Raw genomic sequence first — 21,208 nt, 5'->3', positions numbered from 1 at the left:
CTTATCCGTTTAATATTTCGTTCCGCGCTCGTTGGGTAAGTACAAAACAGTGTTGGCTCGTGAGTATTTTACGAATATTTTTAGTGAACGAGAGTGAACGAATCACTTCCTAAAGTGATTCGTTCTTTTTTCAGTTCATATGACTTCAACCAGTAGGTGTCGGTGGTGCGCATTGAAGCTGGTGCCACCTTGCCGTAAAACAAAACGAAGAAGAAAATGACTTATCTTCCTCTTCACGAATGAGTCGTGATTTGCATTCCCCGTTCACCAACTGAACGGATGTGAGTGAACGAGTCAGTGAGTGAGTGATTTGCATTTCCAGTTCATCGCGAGAACGGATCAGTGAGGGAAGGAATCCTGACTTTCCCGTTCGCGAACGAGTCAATGCGTCAACTGCCTTCCTTCCCGTGCATCAACGGATCAGTCAGTGAACGTGTTGCGTCTCCCTCCTGGCGTGAACTATGTAAACCAGAATGTAGATTAACGATTTGTCAAGGAAAGAAAGAAACACTCACTGAAACACCACTTCTTTTATGCGCGTTTTCGCCAAGCTAACGGCGAACTTTATTGCATGAAGGGGATGCGCCGTTATGCAACAACGGGGAGATTATGCTTCTCTTTGGGTAATCTTGATTTTATAGCACTTATAGTAGTTCTTAAATAACGTGTATGCATATATACGCTTAAATATTGTTATCTAATATATCTACTGCAATTTCACATTAGATTGCTGGTTTGAAATTTACTTTTATTATTATTATTTCAATAAACATTAAAACCTGTTAAAACTTGTCTGGTGTTTTATTCCTTGTTTTTATTTTTTTGGGCATGAAAACAAAAATCTAACATTTGGTTGACTGCCTTATATGACAATATGTATATGTGTTTTACGTTGTGTCAAATGTGTTGGTGTCCCCCAAAATAAAGAGCAAGTAGTCAAATACACATTCTTGACACGTACAAAAAATACATAAAGTTATTAGGTACACCTGAAAATGGTGGTGTACCTAATGGAGTGTACGAGTGACGTCACAGATCAACCAGCCATTCAGGAGGTGGGGTGAGGGCGGGTGTGGCACTTTTCACTTTCAGTTCAGTTTTGGCCATGATTTTTCCCTAATGAAGTGGCCTGTTATTAGGTACACCTGAAAATGGCGGTGTACCTAATGGAGTGTCCAAGTGACGTCACAGATCAAACAGCCAATCAGAAAGTGGGGGTGAGGGCGGGTGTGGCAGTTTTTACTTAAACCAGGGAACGAGGGAATCTTGGAAAACATGTTGGAACGCAGCCCCGAGGACTAGAGCTTGACACCTGTGACCTTTGACCATGATATTTCCCTAATAAAGTGGCCTGTTATTAGGTGCACTTGAAAATGGCGGTGTACCTACTGGAGTGTCCGTGAGATTCCCTCGTTAAGTGCAGGTGCGTGAAAACTTTTAGCTCCTTTTGAACGTGAAAGAAGCTAAAACTTTTCACGCACCTGCGCTTAACGAGGGTCACTTGGAAAACATGTTGGAACGCGGCCCTGAGGACTAGAGCTTGACACGTGACCTTTGACCATGATATTTCCCTAATAAAGTGGCCTGTTATTAGGTGCACTTGAAAATGGCGGTGTACCTAATGGAGTGTCCGTGAGATTCCCTCGTTAAGTGCAGGTGCGTGAAAACTTTTAGCTCCTTTTGAACGTGAAAGAAGCTAAAACTTTTCACGCACCTGCGTTTAACGAGGGTCACTTGGAAAACATGTTGGAACGCGGCCCTGAGGACTAGAGCTTGACACATGTGACCTTTGACCATGATATTTCCCTAATAAAGTGGCCTGTTATTAGGTGCACTTGAAAATGGCGGTGTACCTAATGGAGTGTCCGTGAGATTCCCTCGTTAAGTGCAGGTGCGTGAAAACTTTTAGCTCCTTTTGAACGTGAAAGAAGCTAAAACTTTTCACGCACCTGCGCTTAACGAGGGTCACTTGGAAAACATGTTGGAACGCAGCCCCGAGGACTAGAGCTTGACACGTGACCTTTGACCATGATATTTCCCTAATAAAGTGGCCTGTTATTAGGTGCACTTGAAAATGGCGGTGTACCTAATGGAGTGTCCGTGAGATTCCCTCGTTAAGTGCAGGTGCGTGAAAACTTTTAGCTCCTTTTGAACGTGAAAGAAGCTAAAACTTTTCACGCACCTGCGCTTAACTAGTGTCACTTGGAAAACATGTTGGAACGTGGCCCCGAGGACTAGAGCTTGACACATGTGACCTTTGACCATGATATTTCCCTAATAAAGTGGCCTGTTATTAGGTGCACTTGAAAATGGCGGTGTACCTAATGGAGTGTCCGTGAGATTCCCTCGTTAAGTGCAGGTGCGTGAAAACTTTTAGCTCCTTTTGAACGTGAAAGAAGCTAAAACTTTTCACGCACCTGCGCTTAACGAGGGTCACTTGGAAAACATGTTGGAACGCAGCCCCGAGGACTAGAGCTTGACACGTGACCTTTGACCATGATATTTCCCTAATAAAGTGGCCTGTTATTAGGTGCACTTGAAAATGGCGGTGTACCTAATGGAGTGTCCGTGAGATTCCCTCGTTAAGTGCAGGTGCGTGAAAACTTTTAGCTCCTTTTGAACGTGAAAGAAGCTAAAACTTTTCACGCACCTGCGCTTAACAAGTGTCACTTGGAAAACATGTTGGAACGTGGCCCCGAGGACTAGAGCTTGACACATGTGACCTTTGACCATGATATTTCCCTAATAAAGTGGCCTGTTATTAGGTGCACTTGAAAATGGCGGTGTACCTAATGGAGTGTCCGTGAGATTCCCTCGTTAAGTGCAGGTGCGTGAAAACTTTTAGCTCCTTTTGAACGTGAAAGAAGCTAAAACTTTTCACGCACCTGCGCTTAACGAGGGTCACTTGGAAAACATGTTGGAACGTGGCCCCGAGGACTAGAGTTTGACACATGTGACCTTTGACCATGATATTGCCCTAATAAAGTGGCCTGTTATTAGGTACACTTGAAAATGGCTGTGTACCTAATGGAGTGTCCAAGTGACGTCACAGCTCAAACAGCCAATCAGGAGGTGGGGGTGAGGGCGAGTGTGGCACTTTTCACTTTCACTTAAGCTTTTTCCCTATTGAAGTGGCCTGTGATTAGGTACACCTCATGGACACTACAATAGGTGCACTACACGAGGTAAAAAAAAAACAAAAAACAAATAAAGTGTAGTGTAAATGATTCTAAAGATTGTTAACTGGAATGCACATCACTAGTACAAAACAGTGCAGACGGCCATCGGCCACCAGGTCGCGATAGCTGACTGGTTAGTCATAAGGGCTTTTGCTCGGTAAGTACATGGTTCGATCCCAAGTATGAGATAAGGACTCAGAGGTGCTTATATTGTGCAATTAACCTCTTATTTATTTATTTTTTACCTCGTGTAGTGTACCTATTGAAGTGTCCATGAAGTGTACCTACACATATAAAGCAGTTAACTAAATGTCTAATTTTTATGTTTTAATTGGCGAATATAAAAACAAGGACTGAAACACCAGACAAGTTTTAACATAAATGTTTATTTAAAAATAATAATAATAATAATAAAAGTAAATTTCAAACCAGCAATCCAATGTGAAATTGCAGTAGATATATTTAGGCATATATATATATGCATACACGTTATTTAAAAACTACTATAGGTGTTATAAACTCAAGATTACCCAAAGAGAAGCATAATCTCCCTGCTGTTGCATAACGGCGCATCAATTCATGCAATAAAGTTAGCCGTTAGCTTGGAGAAATCTTGCATAAAAGAAGTGGTGTTTCAGTGAGTGGTTCTTCCCTTCCTTGGCAAATCGTAAATCTACATTCTGGCTTACATAGTTCACACCAGGAGACGCAACATGTTCACAGACGGTATCCGTTGATGCCCGGGAAGGTAGACTCGTTCGCGAACGGGAAAGTCAGGATTCATTCCCTCACTGATCCGTTCTCGCGATGAACTGGAAATGCAAATCACTGACTCGTTCACTCACATCCGTTCAGTTGGTGAACGGGAAATGCAAATCATGACTCATTCGTGAAGAGGAAGTTACGTCATTTTCTTCTTCGTTTTGTTTTACGGCGAGATGGCACCAGCTTCAACGCGCATTACCGACACCTACTGGTTGAAGTCATATGAACTGAAAAAAGAACGAATCACTTTAGGAAGAGATTCGTTCACTCTTGTTCACTGAAAAGATTAGTTCGTTTGAACGAATCGTTCACTCACGAGCCAACACTATTTTGCAGAGGAGGCACGGAGCATGCATTCGCCAGTGTGATGTGGCAAACCTAGCCATGAAAAGAAGAAAACAAGTGGGACTACAGAAATGACGTGTGCGACTTTGCGAGAACACAGTCGCTAAATTTCTTGGCTCTGTCTGCAAAGTCTGTGAACGTGTACTTGCTGACTACATTCGCGTCATCGCTTGATTTACGTCTGACGTCAAAGCGTCAGCCGGCCCAATGTTTACATCCTGCAGTTGGTGTGTTTTTAACTAGATCCGCGAACAAGAGGCTGGCTATTGAAGAGACCACAAGCTGAAAAGCTCCATCAGCGGCCCATCAAGGTCCGTATGGCCTAACGTAGTTTGTAAGCAGTTAAATGGATGTTTTCTTTGCGTCTCCATTGTTTCTCCCCTCCCCCTACTGGCGAAGACGACGACGTTGGTTTGTTTTGGCCCTCTCGTTTGAACGCAGTTATGCTGAATGATTCATTTATGGCGATCTTGATTGTAAACAACCAGTTCGCGTCAAATTTGCTGTTAAAGTGGTGTATAAGTGAGGACAAAAATGGAAGCTCGCGTAAACGTATGCATTGTGATTTTTACACGTCTTTCTAGCAATCAACCTGAAAGCTACTTGAATGAATCGACGATTTACTGCTCTAATGGAAGAGCTTTGTAGGGAAGTAGATCCCGTAGCCTACTGACTTTATGTGATACCGCGAGACGATTTGGTCACAGCGCCGCGCCGTGGCCCCACTTTTCCATTCCACCGATTTTTCATTTAAATAATCGACGCTAGATTTTATACACGCGGATGGCGGTGTCGCACTTCGTGTCTGCATCCATATGCGCAACCAAACGGGTCTATTCAAATTCCTTTTTGTGTTTTATGGCTTTGCGGTCAGCCTGTGATCTTTTGGTCCTGTTTGGTCCGGAGCTCTGCTGTTGTTTTTAACACCGCTCGGTAGCACAAAGGCTTGCATTCATTCACACCTACCCGTACTTGCGTTATGCTGCCAAAAGCAGAATTTCAACCCCAAGAGGACCCGAAACCTCTAATAAACGTGTAGAATGAATGTTAGGTAAGAACATGGTGGGGGAGAGTCAGTTCATGGAGCCCAAATTTCAAAGCTAACATGGTGAAGCTGCTATGAGCTGTTTGTTATGTTGCATGCAAACGAAATAAGTTGCCATCAGAAGTGAAGTCCAAATGCTTTTAAAAACCTATGCAAGATGTTTATCTTTTCTCTGTAAAAACCTCCAAATCTAATTCCTAGATTCCTACATTGGACTCACTGCATGTGTTTCGTCACCTTTAGGCATCATGGGTGGAGCTGTGAGTGCCGGCGAGGACAATGATGACTTGATTGACAATCTGAAAGAGGCCTACTACATCCGCTCAGACTTGGTGGAGCGGGCTTTTCGTGCCGTTGACCGCGCCGACTATTACCTCGATGAGTACAGGGAGAACGCCTACAAGGTGAGCAAAGTTGAAACTCTGCAAAAGCAAGCAAACAAAAATCAAGTGCAGTAAACATGAGAGTAGGGGAGAAAGTACTGTGGTCTGACATCAATGGCCCTTAAAGAGAAGTCAGCAGAAAAATTGAGTAAAGAAGAGTCCATTCGGAACATTATATATAAGTTACTCATTTGAATTAAGTGTTTACGTTTTGTGACCAGGGCCTGGTAGATTCACATATTTGTAGTTACAAGAAAGTTGACTTGCTTAATGTTTCTTGAAATTTAGGATTTGGCTTGGCGGCATGGGAACATTCACCTGTCAGCTCCATGTATCTACTCTGAAGTGATGGAGGCTTTGGACCTTCACCCTCGTGTCTCTTTCCTAAATCTTGGCAGTGGGACGGGCTATCTCAGTACTATGGTGGGGCTCATACTGGGTAGGTGATTGACTATATTTGCAACATCCGAATGAAGCTTCATCTGTTATTGTTGTGTGAATTAGGCAGCATTTTAGAAAGAAGCAACAACCTGGAGCCTGGAATTCTAAACGTTTGTTTCATGAACAATATGAGCTATGTGCAACATTTTTGTAGAAAAGTGTATCCATTTTTGCTTCTTTAAAAAACAAAAGTCATTACTGGCACAGTTTATACAGTACATATTATGTGTTTGAATTGTCCCAGGACCATTTGGAGTGAATCATGGGATTGAGTTGCATGCTGACGTCATCGAGTATGCCTACCAAAAGCTTGATTCTTTCATCAAAACCAGTGACAGTTTTGACAAGTGAGTATCAGAATAGTTTTATGACACTGTCTAGACTTTAAACACTGCAAATCAATTGCCATGATTGTGAACCTGAATAGCAGGAAGCTTTGGCTGAAAGGTTGCTATTTACCCTTGCTTTGCCTCCAAACAGATTTGAGTTCTGCGAGCCATCTTTTGTGGTGGGCAACTGTCTGGAGATCTCTCCGGAGAGCCGTCAGTACGACAGAGTTTACTGTGGGGCCGGGGTGCAGAAGGATCACGAGAAATATGTGAAGAACCTAATTAAGGTTGGCGGCATCCTGGTCATGCCGCTTGAGGAAAAGGTTAGTGTATGGATGTTAACCTTAGGAACATAGACTACCGTCATGTGTGTGAATATACATCGGCCCGCACACATATGACGAATTCCTTCTTTTTGCAGCTGACCAAGATCACCCGCACAGGACCAAACAGCTGGGAGACCAAAAAGATCATTTCTGTGTCCTTTGCTCCTCTCATTCAGCCCAAACACAACGTGAATGGCAAACCCAAGACTGTTCCACTGCGTAAGTCACGTGATCTGGTTATCAATAGAACGTGGCAATGTACAATTTCAACCGGCCTCACTAGTTTTTTCACGTCACTTTTATAAATAATTTCCTTCACAACCAGCTCTTAATGTCAGCAATAACACCAGATTTTGGGGGTCTAACAAAGTAATTTGATTTAAATCAACTGAAGTGCTTATAGATTCAGGAAACAGGATTGTTTTTTAAATTAATAATGAAAAAAACAAGAATTATAAGGTTTGCTCAGTAACATGTCATACAATTGGCTAAAATGAGTTGGCTTACCTTGACCGTCTACTTTTACTCTTGTTTCAATTTTGCAGCAAAGTATGAGGTACGGACATTACAGGAGCTCGCTCGTTTCTGCATCCGCCATACGCTGCGAGCGACCAGTGACGCAGGAGAATGCCAATCTCGCACCCGCGGCTCCTCGTTTAGCGTGGGCAGGGGTCTGGCCGTGGCCGGGCTTCACAAATACGGCCCTCGCTTCAAACGCCGCCGCGTGCACCGGCGTCGCTGCAACGCCCTCGTCCTGGCCACCCGCCAGGTGGTCGGCAGCGCTATGAGCCCTGCGTCTTTGGACAGTAACAATAACCAGGGAGGGAGAGCCGAGGACGAGGAGGCGGGCCGGAGGGAGGTCAGGCGGTGCAGGAGGGTAGCTCGAGGCTTGATGGCAGATGAGGAGATGGTGGAGGAAGAGGTTGAAGAGGAGCAGGAGGAAGAGGAGGAGGAGGAGAGGGAGACCGGAGAACTTCTCCGAGTTCAGCCTGCTGTCAACGTGTTGCGAGAGAGGATCCTCAGCCTTCCGCTGCCTGAGCCTTTGAAGAGGTTCCTCTTGTACTACAGAAACAAGTGAGCAACCAGGCAGCAGAGACTTGAAGACAACCCCCCACCTACCCGCCCTGCAGACAGCAGGACAGCATGCCTGACATCATCTAGCCCTAGCTAATGGTAGACCAGGGGTCACCAACTGAGAGCTACTTCTTGGCTACTAATTCATGGGCCGCCATTTTGAAACAAATTTTTAGAATTAACAAATGTGCTCAAATGATCTTAAATATGTTGTCATAATAATCAGCAATGATGATTTGAATATCAACTCGCCACACTATTTCTATGAATCATTTCTACAGCATTCCTAGGAAGTCATAATGTCCCATTCACTGGTGAGCCATTTTTACAAGAGGCCCCTGGGCTACCTTGGTGCTTGGGGGCTGCCCGATTTTCGTGGGCAACATGTTGGTGATCCCTGGTGTAGACTCTATTCAACAGTCCCATCTTGTTTGATCGATGTGCAGTTTTGATTTGCTGCTGAATGTACTATATGATCATTTTTGTATAATGCACCAGGAATGGTGTGAATAAATAGGTTGTTGGTTTTTGTAATTTGAGCTGTATTATTGACTGCTGTAATAAAGTGGATTCGACTAAAGTAAATAGTTCCATTATTGGGGGTCAGCCACAACTGTTCTGGAAATAAATTCCTTAAACACAGCTCAAATAAAAATGTCCGTCATTATGACGCGATACGGTTAGCAAACGTATTTAATGTCAAACACAGACAAAGTGCGCAAAGGCTCAAATATGCAAAATTACATTTGGGCACATGGTGAGGGTTGAGTGATTTTAAAAGTAAGTGGATTCTGTTTTGTTTTTTTACCGTGGTACCGAATCAGTATCGAAAATCGTGGAAAATCACCAGGTATTGGTACCAACTACTGAAATTCTGGTATGTCAAAAGCTGACAAAACTCATTCCAGTTTTCAATTGATGCTCATTTTTTATAAACTGACTAAATCTGACATTTGTGAGAGTTCTACGCAATACAAGTATCGTAAAAACATTTCTTGAAAGCAGTGATTAGTATTGTGTTCACTACTCATTTTTATGACTCATTTTCATTGCCAACATTGTGAACAATACAAAAAGATATCATCAGGTAACTTTTGTATACAGTATTAGTAAAGTGACAAGTGAAGACTTGCAGCAAGCTAACCTGGAAAAATGATTACATCCTCTTCACATTTATACATCAACTAGACGACAATCGATTACAGTTCCACCTCTGACTCTTAACCTGTTGGAATGTCTGGAGGAATATGAAAGAGGGAAATGCTTAACTTAGCAAACAGGGAACAGCAGTCTCCACAATGTTTTGCTTCTGACGAGCATAAACAGAATTATAATTCAAACTTAGCTCAATAGTGTTTGTTTTAGCTTTAAAATATGTAACATGATGAATGCTAGTATTTATATTTAGCAAAAACATCATTTTATGAACATGCTTCAAACAGCGTTATAACCTCAGACAGGTTAATTGAATATTTATCTCATTGCAATGGCACTTGTCAGTGGGTGAGACAAGTGTCAATGTTGTGTCGGAAAATTCTACAAAAAGTATTTGAACACAAAGTCCATGTTGACACGCATCACAGCTTGCTGACCAATTAGTGTGTCCACTGTAAAAAGTGCATTTTTCATCATGGGGTACATATTGGTCATTTGGAACAATATTGACCTGGGAAGCTTTCAGTTGCAATATCTATTGTACGCCCCTCTTTGCTTTCACTTTGACGTTCATCACTTGCATCGAGACCACCTTCGTGCTTACCGGGATGGCTGACCCAAGTGGGCTCTTTCAGCTGGACGTCACCCATAGCGCATGACTAACTGTGTGGAACACAACTGGCCTCACCTCGATTCATTATTCTGTGGAATGTGCCGAGCAAGTGATATTTGAACTCTTAGGACAAATTGGCATTTGGTTTCTTTACATTAAGAACTTTAAAGTTGGCCAAGTTCAGTAGACTGTTGCACACCGTGGCCACGAGTCCTTGTGTTGTGACGAACGTTCTTTAAATATACTCAAAGATTAAAAAGCATCTGATAGTAGCAAATAGTGGTAACAATTCATTTTTTCCCTACAAAGCAGCATTAATGTTTATACTTTCTTGTGTCTTTTGCAGATTTCACAATAGTGTTACCTTGGGCAGGATAAAAAGCATCCTCTTTTGAGCTGCACAGCAGAGGTGGGTAGCAGGCCGCAGCTTTCACTTGGGGACCAGCCCACGGGATTGTGGGTAAATTGGAGAGGGTGGATTGTGAACATTGAACGAAGAAGTCCAAGTGTTTGACTGCTTGCCTGTTCTTGGTCGACTGAATGACAAGAAACCAATTTGATCAATGAAATCTCAACGTGAAGACATTTGAATGAATGAAGTGTTGCTTGTTTGTCCAACTTACGCCGATTTTGGTTTCCTGAGACTTCCACTGGCACTGGCGGGAGGTGCAAAGCTGCTATTAAATCCAGAGGCGTCAACCTGAAGATCGGACTCATTCTTCAGCGCGTCTTCCAGAGCCGCTGCTACCTTTGGGGCGATAACTGGCTGCTGATAATCTTTGGTGGTCCGCGATGGCATTTCCATGCCCAACAGAAGGATGTTCTCAGCCTGGCGGATGAGACAAAAACAAACCGGGAACATGTTTGGTGCCAACTATGACACAATTTGAGAAATTTGTGCAAAAGTCATTTTTTGTTGGGTTACATTTCTGTATTGTGGATTCTAACGACGCTCGTTCCCAAATATACGCGTGTTTTTAAGCTAATATTCTCATTTAAATGAACAACTTACTTTATATCTCACGTCAGGGCTATCCTTCATGGCCATCCGAGCATGGTTACTGAGAGGCCTTCGGAAACCAATAGCGGACTGAGGCCTGCTCATCATCTGATGTTCACTGAAAACAAACAAACATACAATGAGACGAAACAAATACTCCCTTGTACATAATTACATTTTCTTTATTCAAGTGGAGACAGGCTGTTAATGTGTGCATGCTATCTAATGCGATAACTCACTCCTCAATATGTGTGATGGGCCTCATCTTCCAGTATTCATCCTCGTCGTCGAAGAAAGCCCTGTTGACTATTTTGTTCTTCTCTTCGAATGGAATGAAATTCTCAATGATCAGATGCCTACAATGCAAAGAATTAGACAATGAGAAAGTAGAAGTTGCATGGGCAAGTGCAGACTTCATACTTGAGTTTAAGGTCTCTGGTGAGCTCATTCTGGGTCTGCTCCAGCTCCTGGCGCTCATTGATGTGCGCTTCCTGGATGTCGTGGATTTCTGCCTTCACTGCCTGCAGTTTGGCAAACAACTGGAGAGAAAAACAAAGAAGCCAAGAAAGGTTGACCTGAATCATTCTTGGAATCAACGCTGCAGTGGCTACCTTTTTCAGTTTCTTGGTTTTAATGTCGACTTCCTGTTGCAAAGAACTGTACGTCTCCTTCAGCTCCAGAGTTTCCTCATCTCGACACTCCATTTGTTGTTGCATCTCTCGCTCTTTCCGTTTCTAGAAACAGAAAAAAATTAACCGACCCATTAACCCTAACCCAGCGTATTCCAGATTCCACATTTTCAATTTAGCATGAAAAAGAAGATGCAGACGTCATGCTACAGGACACAGGTGGCTTAAGCTTCTATCGAGACCTCACATGATCCTTAATGGAAGCCGATAAAGTCAAATTTATTGTTCTTACTTGTTCAGCAATTTCCTGTCTTTTCAGCTCCAGCATCTTCTGCTGCTCATTGGTATGATCTACAATGTTCTTCCCTCCAACTAAAAGTTTACTTTCCATGGCCTGGAAGAAGTAAAAAAGGGGGAAAAAAAAAAATGAAATCAACTGCAACGCCTCATTACACCGGAGAATGGATTGAATGAGTCCATGTCCACTTACCCGAACTTTGGCTGACAACATGTCTCCTGCTTCCTGCTCTTTCTTAAGGTCTTCCATTTTCTTCTGCTTCTCCTTCAGGAGTTGAGCTTTCTCTTCAGCCACCAGACTGTGATCCTCCATGATGGCTTTCCTCTCCCTCTCCAGCTTCTCCTGCTGCTCCCGCCAATAATCAATTCTGTTGTCGTCCACTTCATCTTCCTCTCCGCTGGCTTCTTCGTGACCGTCGCCACTGCTACAATCGCCCCTCCTCTTATGCCTCCTCTTGTTTTTCTTTCCTGTACGCCTCTCGAGTTGCGCCTTCAGTTTTGCAATCTCCTCTTGAAACTTTCTGAGCAAAGCATCTTTGGGGTCCTCATTAACACGGGGCTTATTCTTGATGTTCTTTGCCCTGTTTGAGTAGCGTAGCGTGGTTAAAGTCTCTTCCACGTTGTAAGATGCCGGGCCAATGTTGGCGACCATGACAGTGCGAGCGTTGCCTCCAAGAGAGTCCTGCAAAAGTCGGGTGAGTTTAGAATCTCTGTAAGGGATGTGGCTGCTCCTACCGTCCACCAGAGCCGATATGACATTCCCTAAAGCAGAAAGTGACAGGTTGATTTTCGTAGCTTCTTTCAGCCGCTCCCCCTGAGCCCCGGTCTTGGTCTGCCTTTCACTACCGGCTAGATCCACCAGATTGAGTTTGCCAACTCGGATGTGGTTCTCCCCATCCGGCCCCAGTTCACTGCATTCTACAGTGATGACAAAGATGGCGTGAGAACGGGAGCTGTGTTCGTTCATGTTGGTCGAGCCCACTGAGCGATTCTGATTGCCCACGTTCATGACATTTTCGATTTCCCGCACACTCTTGGTGACAAATGATGACAGGTCCTTAACATAAACGCCAGTGTCCGGCCTCTCTCTCAACTCCAAACGTCGAGCTTGGTCCTTGGAGAGTAAATCTCTGATTTCCTCTTGATAGATCTCCAGATATGATGCTCGCACCAGGTACTGCTGATTCTGAGATCTTGAAATGTGAGTGAAGACGTGGTCAAATGAGTTGGGGATAACTCCTCTCCTTTCTGGGTCATTTTTTACACCCTCCATGGTGTATGTTTTCCCTGTGCCTGTTTGTCCATAAGCAAAGATGGTTCCGTTAAATCCTTGGAGAACGGAATCCACAAGGGGCCTAAAGGTTTCATCATATAAATCTAGTTGCTTTGAATTGCAGTCATAGACTGAATCAAATGTGAAAACTTTGGGCAGTTCACCAGCAGAAGCTTCCCTGGGGTTCCGGACAATAATTTGACCAAATTTGACATCAACAGACACCACACACTCATATGTGGCTGCCAGTTCTTTCTCATTCATGGGGCGACAACGGACCACTACTTTCACTGACTCCGAACTCTTGCTTTTGGACATGATGTGGACCAGAGGATTACACACTCAGTATGATACACAGTTCCTTCTGTTTTTCAAGCAAGGTGTCAGGGAAATCCTACCAACAGAACCATCGACATCAGAACCTGTTGGCAAAAACAACAACAGATGTTAATGACGGCCAATGCTGCAATATGTGATGACATGGTAGCCAGCAATAAACATTGTCATTAAAAGGGTATATTTTGGTTGTGGTTCAGTTTCAACCGATTGCAATGGAAAGCCAAAGTACTGCAAAACCACAGCAATGTTGCAAGCAATGACTGCAATAAATCTGGTGACAGCACAAAGCACTGATAGTTATAAATTACGGGCATCTTCATAAAATAAGATCATTAAACGGTAACAACTTGCTAGCGTCATTGATCCGTAAATGTTGATTCTACTAGCACGGCACGCAATTGGTTCGTACGGTACGGCATCATATTAAAGTTAGTAACAATCCTTTAACTTGCCGGATCGACGAACAGACGCAAGCTAAAATAAACTACAGCCCCACCATGAGACGACAAAATCGACCAAGCAATAGCAAACACACAGGTAACCTAGGCTACAAGTCTTATCGCAGCTTTTTCCTTGTTGCAGAACCGAATAATCGGATACATTCACCATATCACCAAACGAATAAGAAACATTTCAGGCGTTTAGAACCTCTGCATTGGATACATACCCTTCCCCAAGTTATTTAACAAAAAAAAGTTACGTAAAAAAAAAAATGCAGCTTCGTTCCTTAGCTAATCCGATACTGTTAGCCACTGGCTCATTGCCACAATGGTCCGCGTCTGAGTTGCCACATCCGACTGCCACATCCCCCAACTGAGTGAACATGAAAGGCAGTTTACAGTTAAAAGTGACGGTCTGCATTTAAAAATAATTAAATATACTCCATGCATCTGATTATCTTAAAATACATTCTTATTTTTGGTAGTTTGTGAATGCTGACAACGATACTTTAAAAGCATCTTTCTCTGTTATCTGGCAACCGTGGCTCGGCATATGACTATCAGATGGTTTATCTATAACAGGCAAACCATAACATAAGCAACGCGAACAAACCTAAAGTTTGACTAGTAATACGCGTATTTAGTGAACAACAGGATGTATAATCCATTTTAGAGGGAAATTATATTTGAATGGCGAATTTAAATTGCAAAATCGAATTTAAATTGATACTGAATATGACAAACATTAGTTATATAGTGTATTGCTGCAAAATACCTACATTACTCAGATAGACTCGCGTTTATTTTCCCGGAAAATGACGTGCAGCAGACGCATTCCTCAAGAGATTAAGGAAAAGCAATCAATGGCAGAGCCACGGCTCTACAATTTGTACTTTTCCTTCCTTTCTTCCATCCATCCATCCATCCATCCATCCATCCATCCATCCATCCATCCATCCATCCATCCATCCATCCATCCATCCATCCATACTTTTTCTATTGTTCAAAACAAACTAGTGTGTAGGAGCTGCTCTAAGTTGAATCACAATTACATTACTATGAACTAAAACTACTACAACTACTACTACTACTAAATTGATGAGATGACAATAAGAAAAGTGGCAAGCAGAAGCTTTTCATTGAAAGAGACTATACGTAGTCTCCTTATAGAACTATAGATCCTGTTAGTTGTGTTGATGCTAAAATATGAGTGTTCAAATTACTTGTTGGGGGTAATAAAATAAAAACTTTATTCAAACGGGCACCTACTTTATCCCCACACGAAAAAAAAACCCATCGATCTAGCTTATCTATCGTTCCTGAAATTAGGGATTCAAACCAGAAGTGATCGATGAATCAGCTTTTTAAAATGTACATTTCGCTGTAACTAAGAGTCGAATCCCCCCCCCCCGTCGGTGTTGCTATGGTAACAAGTAACAACGCTGATGTACTGACGTTTTTTTTTAGAAAGAAAGCCGAACGTCAGAAACGCCCGCGATAACATTTGACACGGTTGACTGGTTTCGTCAAATGAATGGCCAAATACCTATGGGGTCACGTGATAGATTGCGGACAATGTAAACCTTGTTGGGAAGGTTTATTGCCGGTGACTTTTAAAATTTCGTGCGAATAATAAACAATGACACGCAAATATAGACTAAAAGCAGTACAATTTTACCTACACGTTCAGGTAAGTTTCAAATCTTTTGTGAGCCAAATTATTTATTGGTGCGTTGTAAAGCTCAATGCAAGATAGTGTGCATGCATTGTTTATGCGGTGTGACCCATCTACTGAAAAGATCTCTCACAAAACTTTTAATTATAGGCCTTAAATTTTCTAAAGTGTACTCTGGGAGCAATAGAAAAAGTCCAAGTAATTGGTCCCAAGTGGTAAAACCATAGAGTAAATTTTATATGTTGAGGTCGCTTGGAATTGCTCCATTTAACATCCTGAAGTTTATCGTTAAAAAAGGCAAAATATAAAATTTGGACAAAATGTATTTATATGATACACTGACTCAGTGAGCAATTTGTTGATTGTAGTGACACCAAGACCATCTTTACTGTTTTATTATTATTATTATTATTATTATTATTATTATTATTATTATTATTATTATTATTATTATTATTATTTTAGCTTGACTGTTGCTAATAACAGTTTTTACATATGACAAGTTTTCTTTGTTTCTTCAGCAGGTTCTGATCTGTGCTTACGGCTGGTGAGATTTCACTAGCAGGGCATATGATACAGCTTGCTAACCTGCACGTGTTGACCATCCCCTCCGTTCAAAATGTCCACTAACTCGGAGTCTATAAAAGTAGTGGTGCGTTGTCGTCCTATGAATGAGAAAGAACGGGCGGCCACGTTTGACAGTGTGGTCTCAGTTGATGTCAAATTGAGACAAATTATTGTCAAGAACCCGAGAGACTCTTCATCTTGCAAGTCCTCAAAAGTGTTTACGTTTGATTCGGTCTACAACTGGAAGTCAAAGCAAATCGAACTCTACAATGAGAGCTTTAGGCCGCTTGTGGATTCCGTTCTACAAGGATTTAATGGAACCATCTTTGCTTATGGACAAACTGGCACAGGGAAAACATACACCATGGAAGGTACAAGAAATGATCCAGAAAGGAGAGGAGTTATCCCCAACTCGTTTGACCACATCTTCACTCACATTTCAAGATCTCAGAATCAGCAGTACCTGGTGCGAGCATCCTATCTGGAGATTTATCAAGAAGAGATCAGAGATTTACTTTCCAAGGCCCAATCGCGGCAACTTGAGCTGAGAGAGAAGCCGGACATGGGTGTTTATGTGAAAAATCTGTCCTCCTTTGTCACCAGGAGTAAAGAGGAGATTGAAAATATTATGAACGTGGGCAATCAGAATCGCTCAGTGGGCTCGACCAACATGAACGAATACAGCTCCCGTTCTCACGCCATCTTTGTCATCACTGTAGAATGCAGTGAACTGGGGCCGGATGGGGAGAACCACATCCGAGTTGGCAAACTCAATCTGGTGGATCTAGCCGGTAGTGAAAGGCAGACCAAGACCGGGGCTCAGGGGGAGCGGCTGAAAGAAGCTACGAAAATCAACCTGTCACTTTCTGCCTTAGGGAATGTCATATCGGCTCTGGTGGACGGTAAGAGCAGCCACATCCCTTACAGAGATTCTAAACTCACCCGACTTTTGCAGGACTCTCTTGGAGGCAACGCTCGCACTGTCATGGTTGCCAACATTGGCCCGGCATCTTACAACGTGGAAGAGACTTTAACCACACTGCACTACTCCAGCAGAGCAAAGAACATCAAGAACACACCGTGCATCAATGAGGACCCCAAAGATGCCCAGCTCAGGAAATTTCAGGAGGAGATTGTAAGACTGAAGGCACAACTGGCGATGCGTATTGGAAGGAAAAGCAGAAGGAGAAAGAGGAGGACTGGAGAGGATCTGGAAGAGCAGAATACAGATGATGATGACGAAGATGACAATGAGGACACCAAAGGGGATTATTGGCAGGAGCAGCAGGAAATGCTGGAGAGAGAGAGAAAAGCCATCATGGAGGATCACAGCCTGGTGGCAGAGGAGAAAGTTCAACTACTTGAAGAGAAGGAGAAGAAAATGGCTGACCTGAAAAGGGAGCAGAAGGAGGGAGAGCTTCTGGCAACCAAAATTAAGGTAATATTCACAGATCACCTGTTTTCTGGGTTTGGTCATGTGACCTTCACAACTTGAGCTGTGATTGGTCGTTACCTGGGTGCGCTCACGTGACGTCAATTTCAGTTGACAGAATGTGACAAAATGACCGCCCCCTGAGATTGATTCCACAAAATCAACATTAATCAGAATGCCATGTTTCTTTCACTTGAATGAAATCGAATGTAGTCAAGAGTGTATTTGATGCCAGTTATAAATGTAATATTTGTCACAAAAGTAAAGGACACCTGTTTTTTGCCTTGCAGACAATGGAGAGTAAACTACTTGTTGGGGGGAAGAACATTGTGGATCATACAAACGAGCAGCAGAGGATGCTGGAGTTGAAAAGACAAGAAATCGATGAACAGGTACGTATGAATACCTCACTAGTTAAAAATTCAATTCTTCCTACCTTGCATCTTCTCAGTCCAGACATTTTCAGGTGTCCAGGAGCATCTCCTTTTCTCAACAGAAACAACCCCTTTGTTTTTCTAGAAATCGAGAGAGCGAGAGATGCGTCAGCAGGTGGAAAGTCGAGACGAGGAGAATCTGGAGCTAAAGGAGACCTACTCTTCTCTTCAGCAGGAAGTTGACATTAAAACCAAGAAAGTGAAAAAGGTACATTAAGTTACTCTATGGTTCTACTTTCTAGTTTGTGAAATCTGTGCAATTGAGGAGTCCTGCGTTCGATCTTGCCCTCCAGTTGTTTGCCAAACTGGAGGCTGTGAAGGCAGAAATCCATGACATCCAGGAGGCACACATCAGTGTGCGCCAGCAGCTAGAACAGGCCCAAAATGAACTTACCCGGGACCTAAAACTCAAGTATGGACCAATTATATTCTTCCTCATGCATACTTGGACTCGTGACGTTGCATGATGCTGATATCCTTTTTCCTCATGGTCCATGTTTGATTGTTTTCTTCTTTTAGGTCTCAGATGATTGATAATTTTATTCCACCAGAAGACAAGAAGAAAATAATCACCAGAGCTTATTTTGACGAAGAGGATGAATACTGGAAGATGAAGCCCATCACACGCATTGAGCAGTACGTCCCATGATGCAATACACAGTTTTCACTTCATCAACTGTTTAGCTTATAGCTACACATTTGTGCTCAGTGATCGTCGGATGATGAACAGGCCTCAGTCTGCCATTGGATTCAGAAGACCTCTTAGTCACCATGCCCGCATGGTCATGATGCTCAGCCTTGATATGAGATACAAAGTAACTGTACTTTACACCCCTCTTTCAATCCTTATATTTTTTTCAACATGACTCAAACTCGGTGAGTGCAAAATTCTCCCTCATGTACCTGCTTTGGCTTTTGTCACATTGTCAGGCTGAAAACATCCTCTTGCTCGAAATGGATCTCCCGTGTCGAACCACCAAAAACTACCAGCAGCCAGTAATCGCCCCAAAGGTGGTGGCAGCTTTGAAGGATGCTCTGAAGGATGAGGAGGATCTGGAGGTGGATGCATCGGGGTTTGATAGTAGCCTTTCACTTGTCGCCAGTATAAGTGGAAGCATCAGGAAACCAAAGTCTGGGTAGGTCAAAGAAACACACTTCGCCATTTGCTTACTTGCTTTGGCATGGCCATGCTAGTTAATTCATTTAACTGTTTCTCATGACTTTCGTCCTTTAGTCGACCAAGATCAAGCAAGCAGTCGGGCACTCACACTGCTTCTTGCAGCCCTCACAATCTTACATCTCCAATTTACCCACAATCCCGTGGGCTGGTTCCCAAGTGAAGGTGCAATCTGCCATCAACGTTTATTTTATTTATTGCTCAAGTATGAGCCAGCAGAGACCGAATTCAAATGTTAAGCGTGCTTTTCGTAAGCATGAATAGTGTAACACATGCACAAAATATGTGATCGCATTTGAGTATTTCTTAATGTTTTCATGAAACACTTTCTATCCACTTACTCAAGATTTTAATTTCTTAAATTGTGAAAAAATGTGTGATTTTTAAATCAGAGTTTTTATCGGTTTATTGAATTTACATTGTTTATTATTAATTTATTTCACCATGTACTGCTTGCTATTGTTTTTTCGTGTTCATGTCAACTCAACATGATTTGGACTTAGTATTTCTGTTCATGGTTTGATTTCATCCTTTTGCCACTGATTGTTTTTTTTTCTCGCCACAAGAGGGCAGAGTTGTGTCACGTAGAAATTTTCCAAGAGGTAGGGAGTTTCAAAAGTCTGACTTGACATCGCCATCTCGTGTTCATTCGTTTATTTTAGACTACTGTCGAGAATAAGCACGCAAGGGAAGATTTACAGCTGCAAACCACAAGCTCTATATACCTAAACGACAATGTAATGCTTTGCAAGATAGACAAATTTGTAACAAATTTTCATTTGAATTTGTCTTGCTTTGTTCTGATCCTCTGCACGTCAGCGTCAATACATCAATACGGCCTGTGACGAAATCGGTGTAAGGGATTTATAACATCTGCGGATTGTGGTTGAGAATTCGTCACCACTTTATAGCCATTTTATCTTTGAGCATGAATCACTTCAACGTGTGCAACCTCTAACTAATCAGAACCAATTTGTGTACAAAGCACTCCAAAACGATTTTAGGTGACTTTGCAATCATTTGTGTCCCTTGACAGATTGGATGTTTTATGCGCAGTATTGTCCCTTAAGAAGGGAAGTCTCTGAAGATGCAAAAGGAATTTTGGGTGTTGTTTTAAAAACATGTCTCTGAGTCAATAAAAAAGAGTGTTTGTGGATACTTTTTTCTCCCTCCCGTATTTAAGAAGTTGGAATGAAAGTACCGCGCTGATTTATTGTGTTGTATTTCTTTTGTGACTGTCAGAACGCCTTGAAGCACACCAAACGTGAACCAGCGAAGGAGAGATTAGAAAGAAAATCATAGACTTAAGGTCGAATATCTCCAAGCAACTTGGTCCTGTGATTACTTTTGCAAATATCCCGGAATTTAAGAGCCACATGACTAGTCGACTTAGTTTATGCGGTTTTATGTCAAAATTGTCATTTTTGTCCTCAATTAGTCATTTTAGATTGGGAAAGGGTAAAACGTTTTAATTCGAGGTTTGATTCATCAACAACCAATTATTATCAATTTAATCAACTATTTTATTATTGAGTAATTGTTTCTAGCCATTGTTTAATTTAAAATTGTCAAGATCCTCTGATTTCAGACTTTCAACAATTATTGTTCTCAGATTTTTGCAGTCCTTCATAAAAGTTGATTGCTGATCATTTGTGTTTGATCAAAATAAGACATTTGTGAACATGTGTTTTGACTTTGGAAAATAACGACAGAGCCAATAACGGAATCAAAAGTTGGTGAGCACATCGGTCAGTGATATTGCTAAATTGTAGTTTAGTTTTTTTTCTCACTAAAACAGTCTAATGCCCTTCGATGTGAAAACACGTTAGCCCAATATACACAATTGATCAATAGTCAAGTATAGTTTTAAGTATACTGTTTACGTCAACACATATTTTCTTATTTAATTTCCCCCATATGAAACCACACCTAATGCATAAATCCATTTCAACAAAGCAGAGGGGTCATTTTCAGTAGGAAATGATTAATAAGAAAACATAACAGGATGGTTCTCGTAATCAGATTTTTCCGCACATATTCCGGATTCAACAACAACTCTTTCCACACACCTCTCGCAAATGCAGAGCGTGGCCATAGTGGGACACTGGCACTTCACACGGCCGCAGCTCCAGCCACAAGGTCAACGAGGAATGTAAATACATTTCCATGTTTGCCTTCCAGGGACTTGGGGGTCACAGCGAGGCCTTTCTGCGTAGATGTGTCACACTGGAGGAGAAAAGCAGGAAACAGAAGAGGAACTGGATGCAGGAGTGGTGATCGATGGCTAAGT

General features: G+C 42.3%; 3 protein-coding genes across 7 annotated transcripts; 2 read left to right on the top strand and 1 right to left on the bottom strand.

Moving 5' to 3' along the window:
• The first annotated feature begins 4,249 nt into the window (after positions 1 to 4,249).
• LOC125987869 (protein-L-isoaspartate O-methyltransferase domain-containing protein 2) lies at positions 4,250 to 8,472 on the top strand. Of its 2 annotated transcripts, none has more exons than XM_049752428.2 (7): positions 4,250 to 4,600; positions 5,578 to 5,738; positions 6,006 to 6,156; positions 6,403 to 6,505; positions 6,639 to 6,810; positions 6,909 to 7,032; positions 7,359 to 8,472. In XM_049752428.2, exons 2-7 carry the CDS (start codon positions 5,583 to 5,585, stop codon positions 7,889 to 7,891), a joined length of 1,239 nt encoding a protein of 412 aa, XP_049608385.1. In that variant the 5' UTR covers positions 4,250 to 4,600; positions 5,578 to 5,582; the 3' UTR covers positions 7,892 to 8,472. The 2 variants fall into 2 exon arrangements, with proteins under 2 accessions (XP_049608385.1, XP_049608384.1); XM_049752427.2 differs by lacking the exon at positions 4,250 to 4,600 and adding an exon at positions 4,982 to 5,340.
• A 423-nt stretch (positions 8,473 to 8,895) lies between these two features.
• LOC125987858 (kinesin-like protein KIF3B) lies at positions 8,896 to 14,536 on the bottom strand. 3 transcript variants are annotated; one of them, XR_007488163.1, is made up of 10 exons: positions 13,861 to 14,013; positions 11,775 to 13,276; positions 11,577 to 11,678; positions 11,267 to 11,389; positions 11,076 to 11,194; positions 10,895 to 11,011; positions 10,668 to 10,773; positions 10,279 to 10,484; positions 10,020 to 10,191; positions 8,896 to 9,124 (listed from the first exon to the last, which is right to left on the bottom strand). XR_007488163.1 is itself a non-coding variant. In XM_049752406.2 (9 exons), the coding sequence occupies exons 2-9, from the start codon at positions 13,170 to 13,172 to the stop codon at positions 10,086 to 10,088; spliced, it is 2,277 nt and encodes a 758-aa protein (XP_049608363.1). In that variant the 5' UTR covers positions 13,173 to 13,276; positions 14,413 to 14,536; the 3' UTR covers positions 8,896 to 10,085. The 3 variants fall into 3 exon arrangements, 2 of the variants coding, with proteins under 2 accessions (XP_049608363.1, XP_049608362.1); XM_049752406.2 differs by lacking the exon at positions 13,861 to 14,013 and adding an exon at positions 14,413 to 14,536 and having other exon boundaries at positions 8,896 to 10,191; XM_049752405.1 differs by having other exon boundaries at positions 8,896 to 10,191.
• A 547-nt stretch (positions 14,537 to 15,083) lies between these two features.
• LOC125987859 (kinesin-like protein KIF3B) lies at positions 15,084 to 19,421 on the top strand. 2 transcript variants are annotated; one of them, XM_049752409.2, is made up of 9 exons: positions 15,084 to 15,323; positions 15,833 to 17,313; positions 17,598 to 17,699; positions 17,827 to 17,949; positions 18,035 to 18,153; positions 18,261 to 18,377; positions 18,451 to 18,556; positions 18,672 to 18,877; positions 18,976 to 19,421. In XM_049752409.2, the coding sequence occupies exons 2-9, from the start codon at positions 15,928 to 15,930 to the stop codon at positions 19,079 to 19,081; spliced, it is 2,265 nt and encodes a 754-aa protein (XP_049608366.1). In that variant the 5' UTR covers positions 15,084 to 15,323; positions 15,833 to 15,927; the 3' UTR covers positions 19,082 to 19,421. The 2 variants fall into 2 exon arrangements, with proteins under 2 accessions (XP_049608366.1, XP_049608365.1); XM_049752408.2 differs by having other exon boundaries at positions 15,830 to 17,313.
• The last annotated feature ends 1,787 nt before the right edge of the window (positions 19,422 to 21,208 follow it).

Source organism: Syngnathus scovelli, chromosome 2 (assembly GCF_024217435.2).
Source record: "Syngnathus scovelli strain Florida chromosome 2, RoL_Ssco_1.2, whole genome shotgun sequence".
NCBI lineage: Eukaryota > Metazoa > Chordata > Actinopteri > Syngnathiformes > Syngnathidae > Syngnathus > Syngnathus scovelli.
The sequence above is the reverse complement of the archived record's forward strand: the minus strand, read 5'-3'. Positions and strand labels throughout refer to the sequence as shown.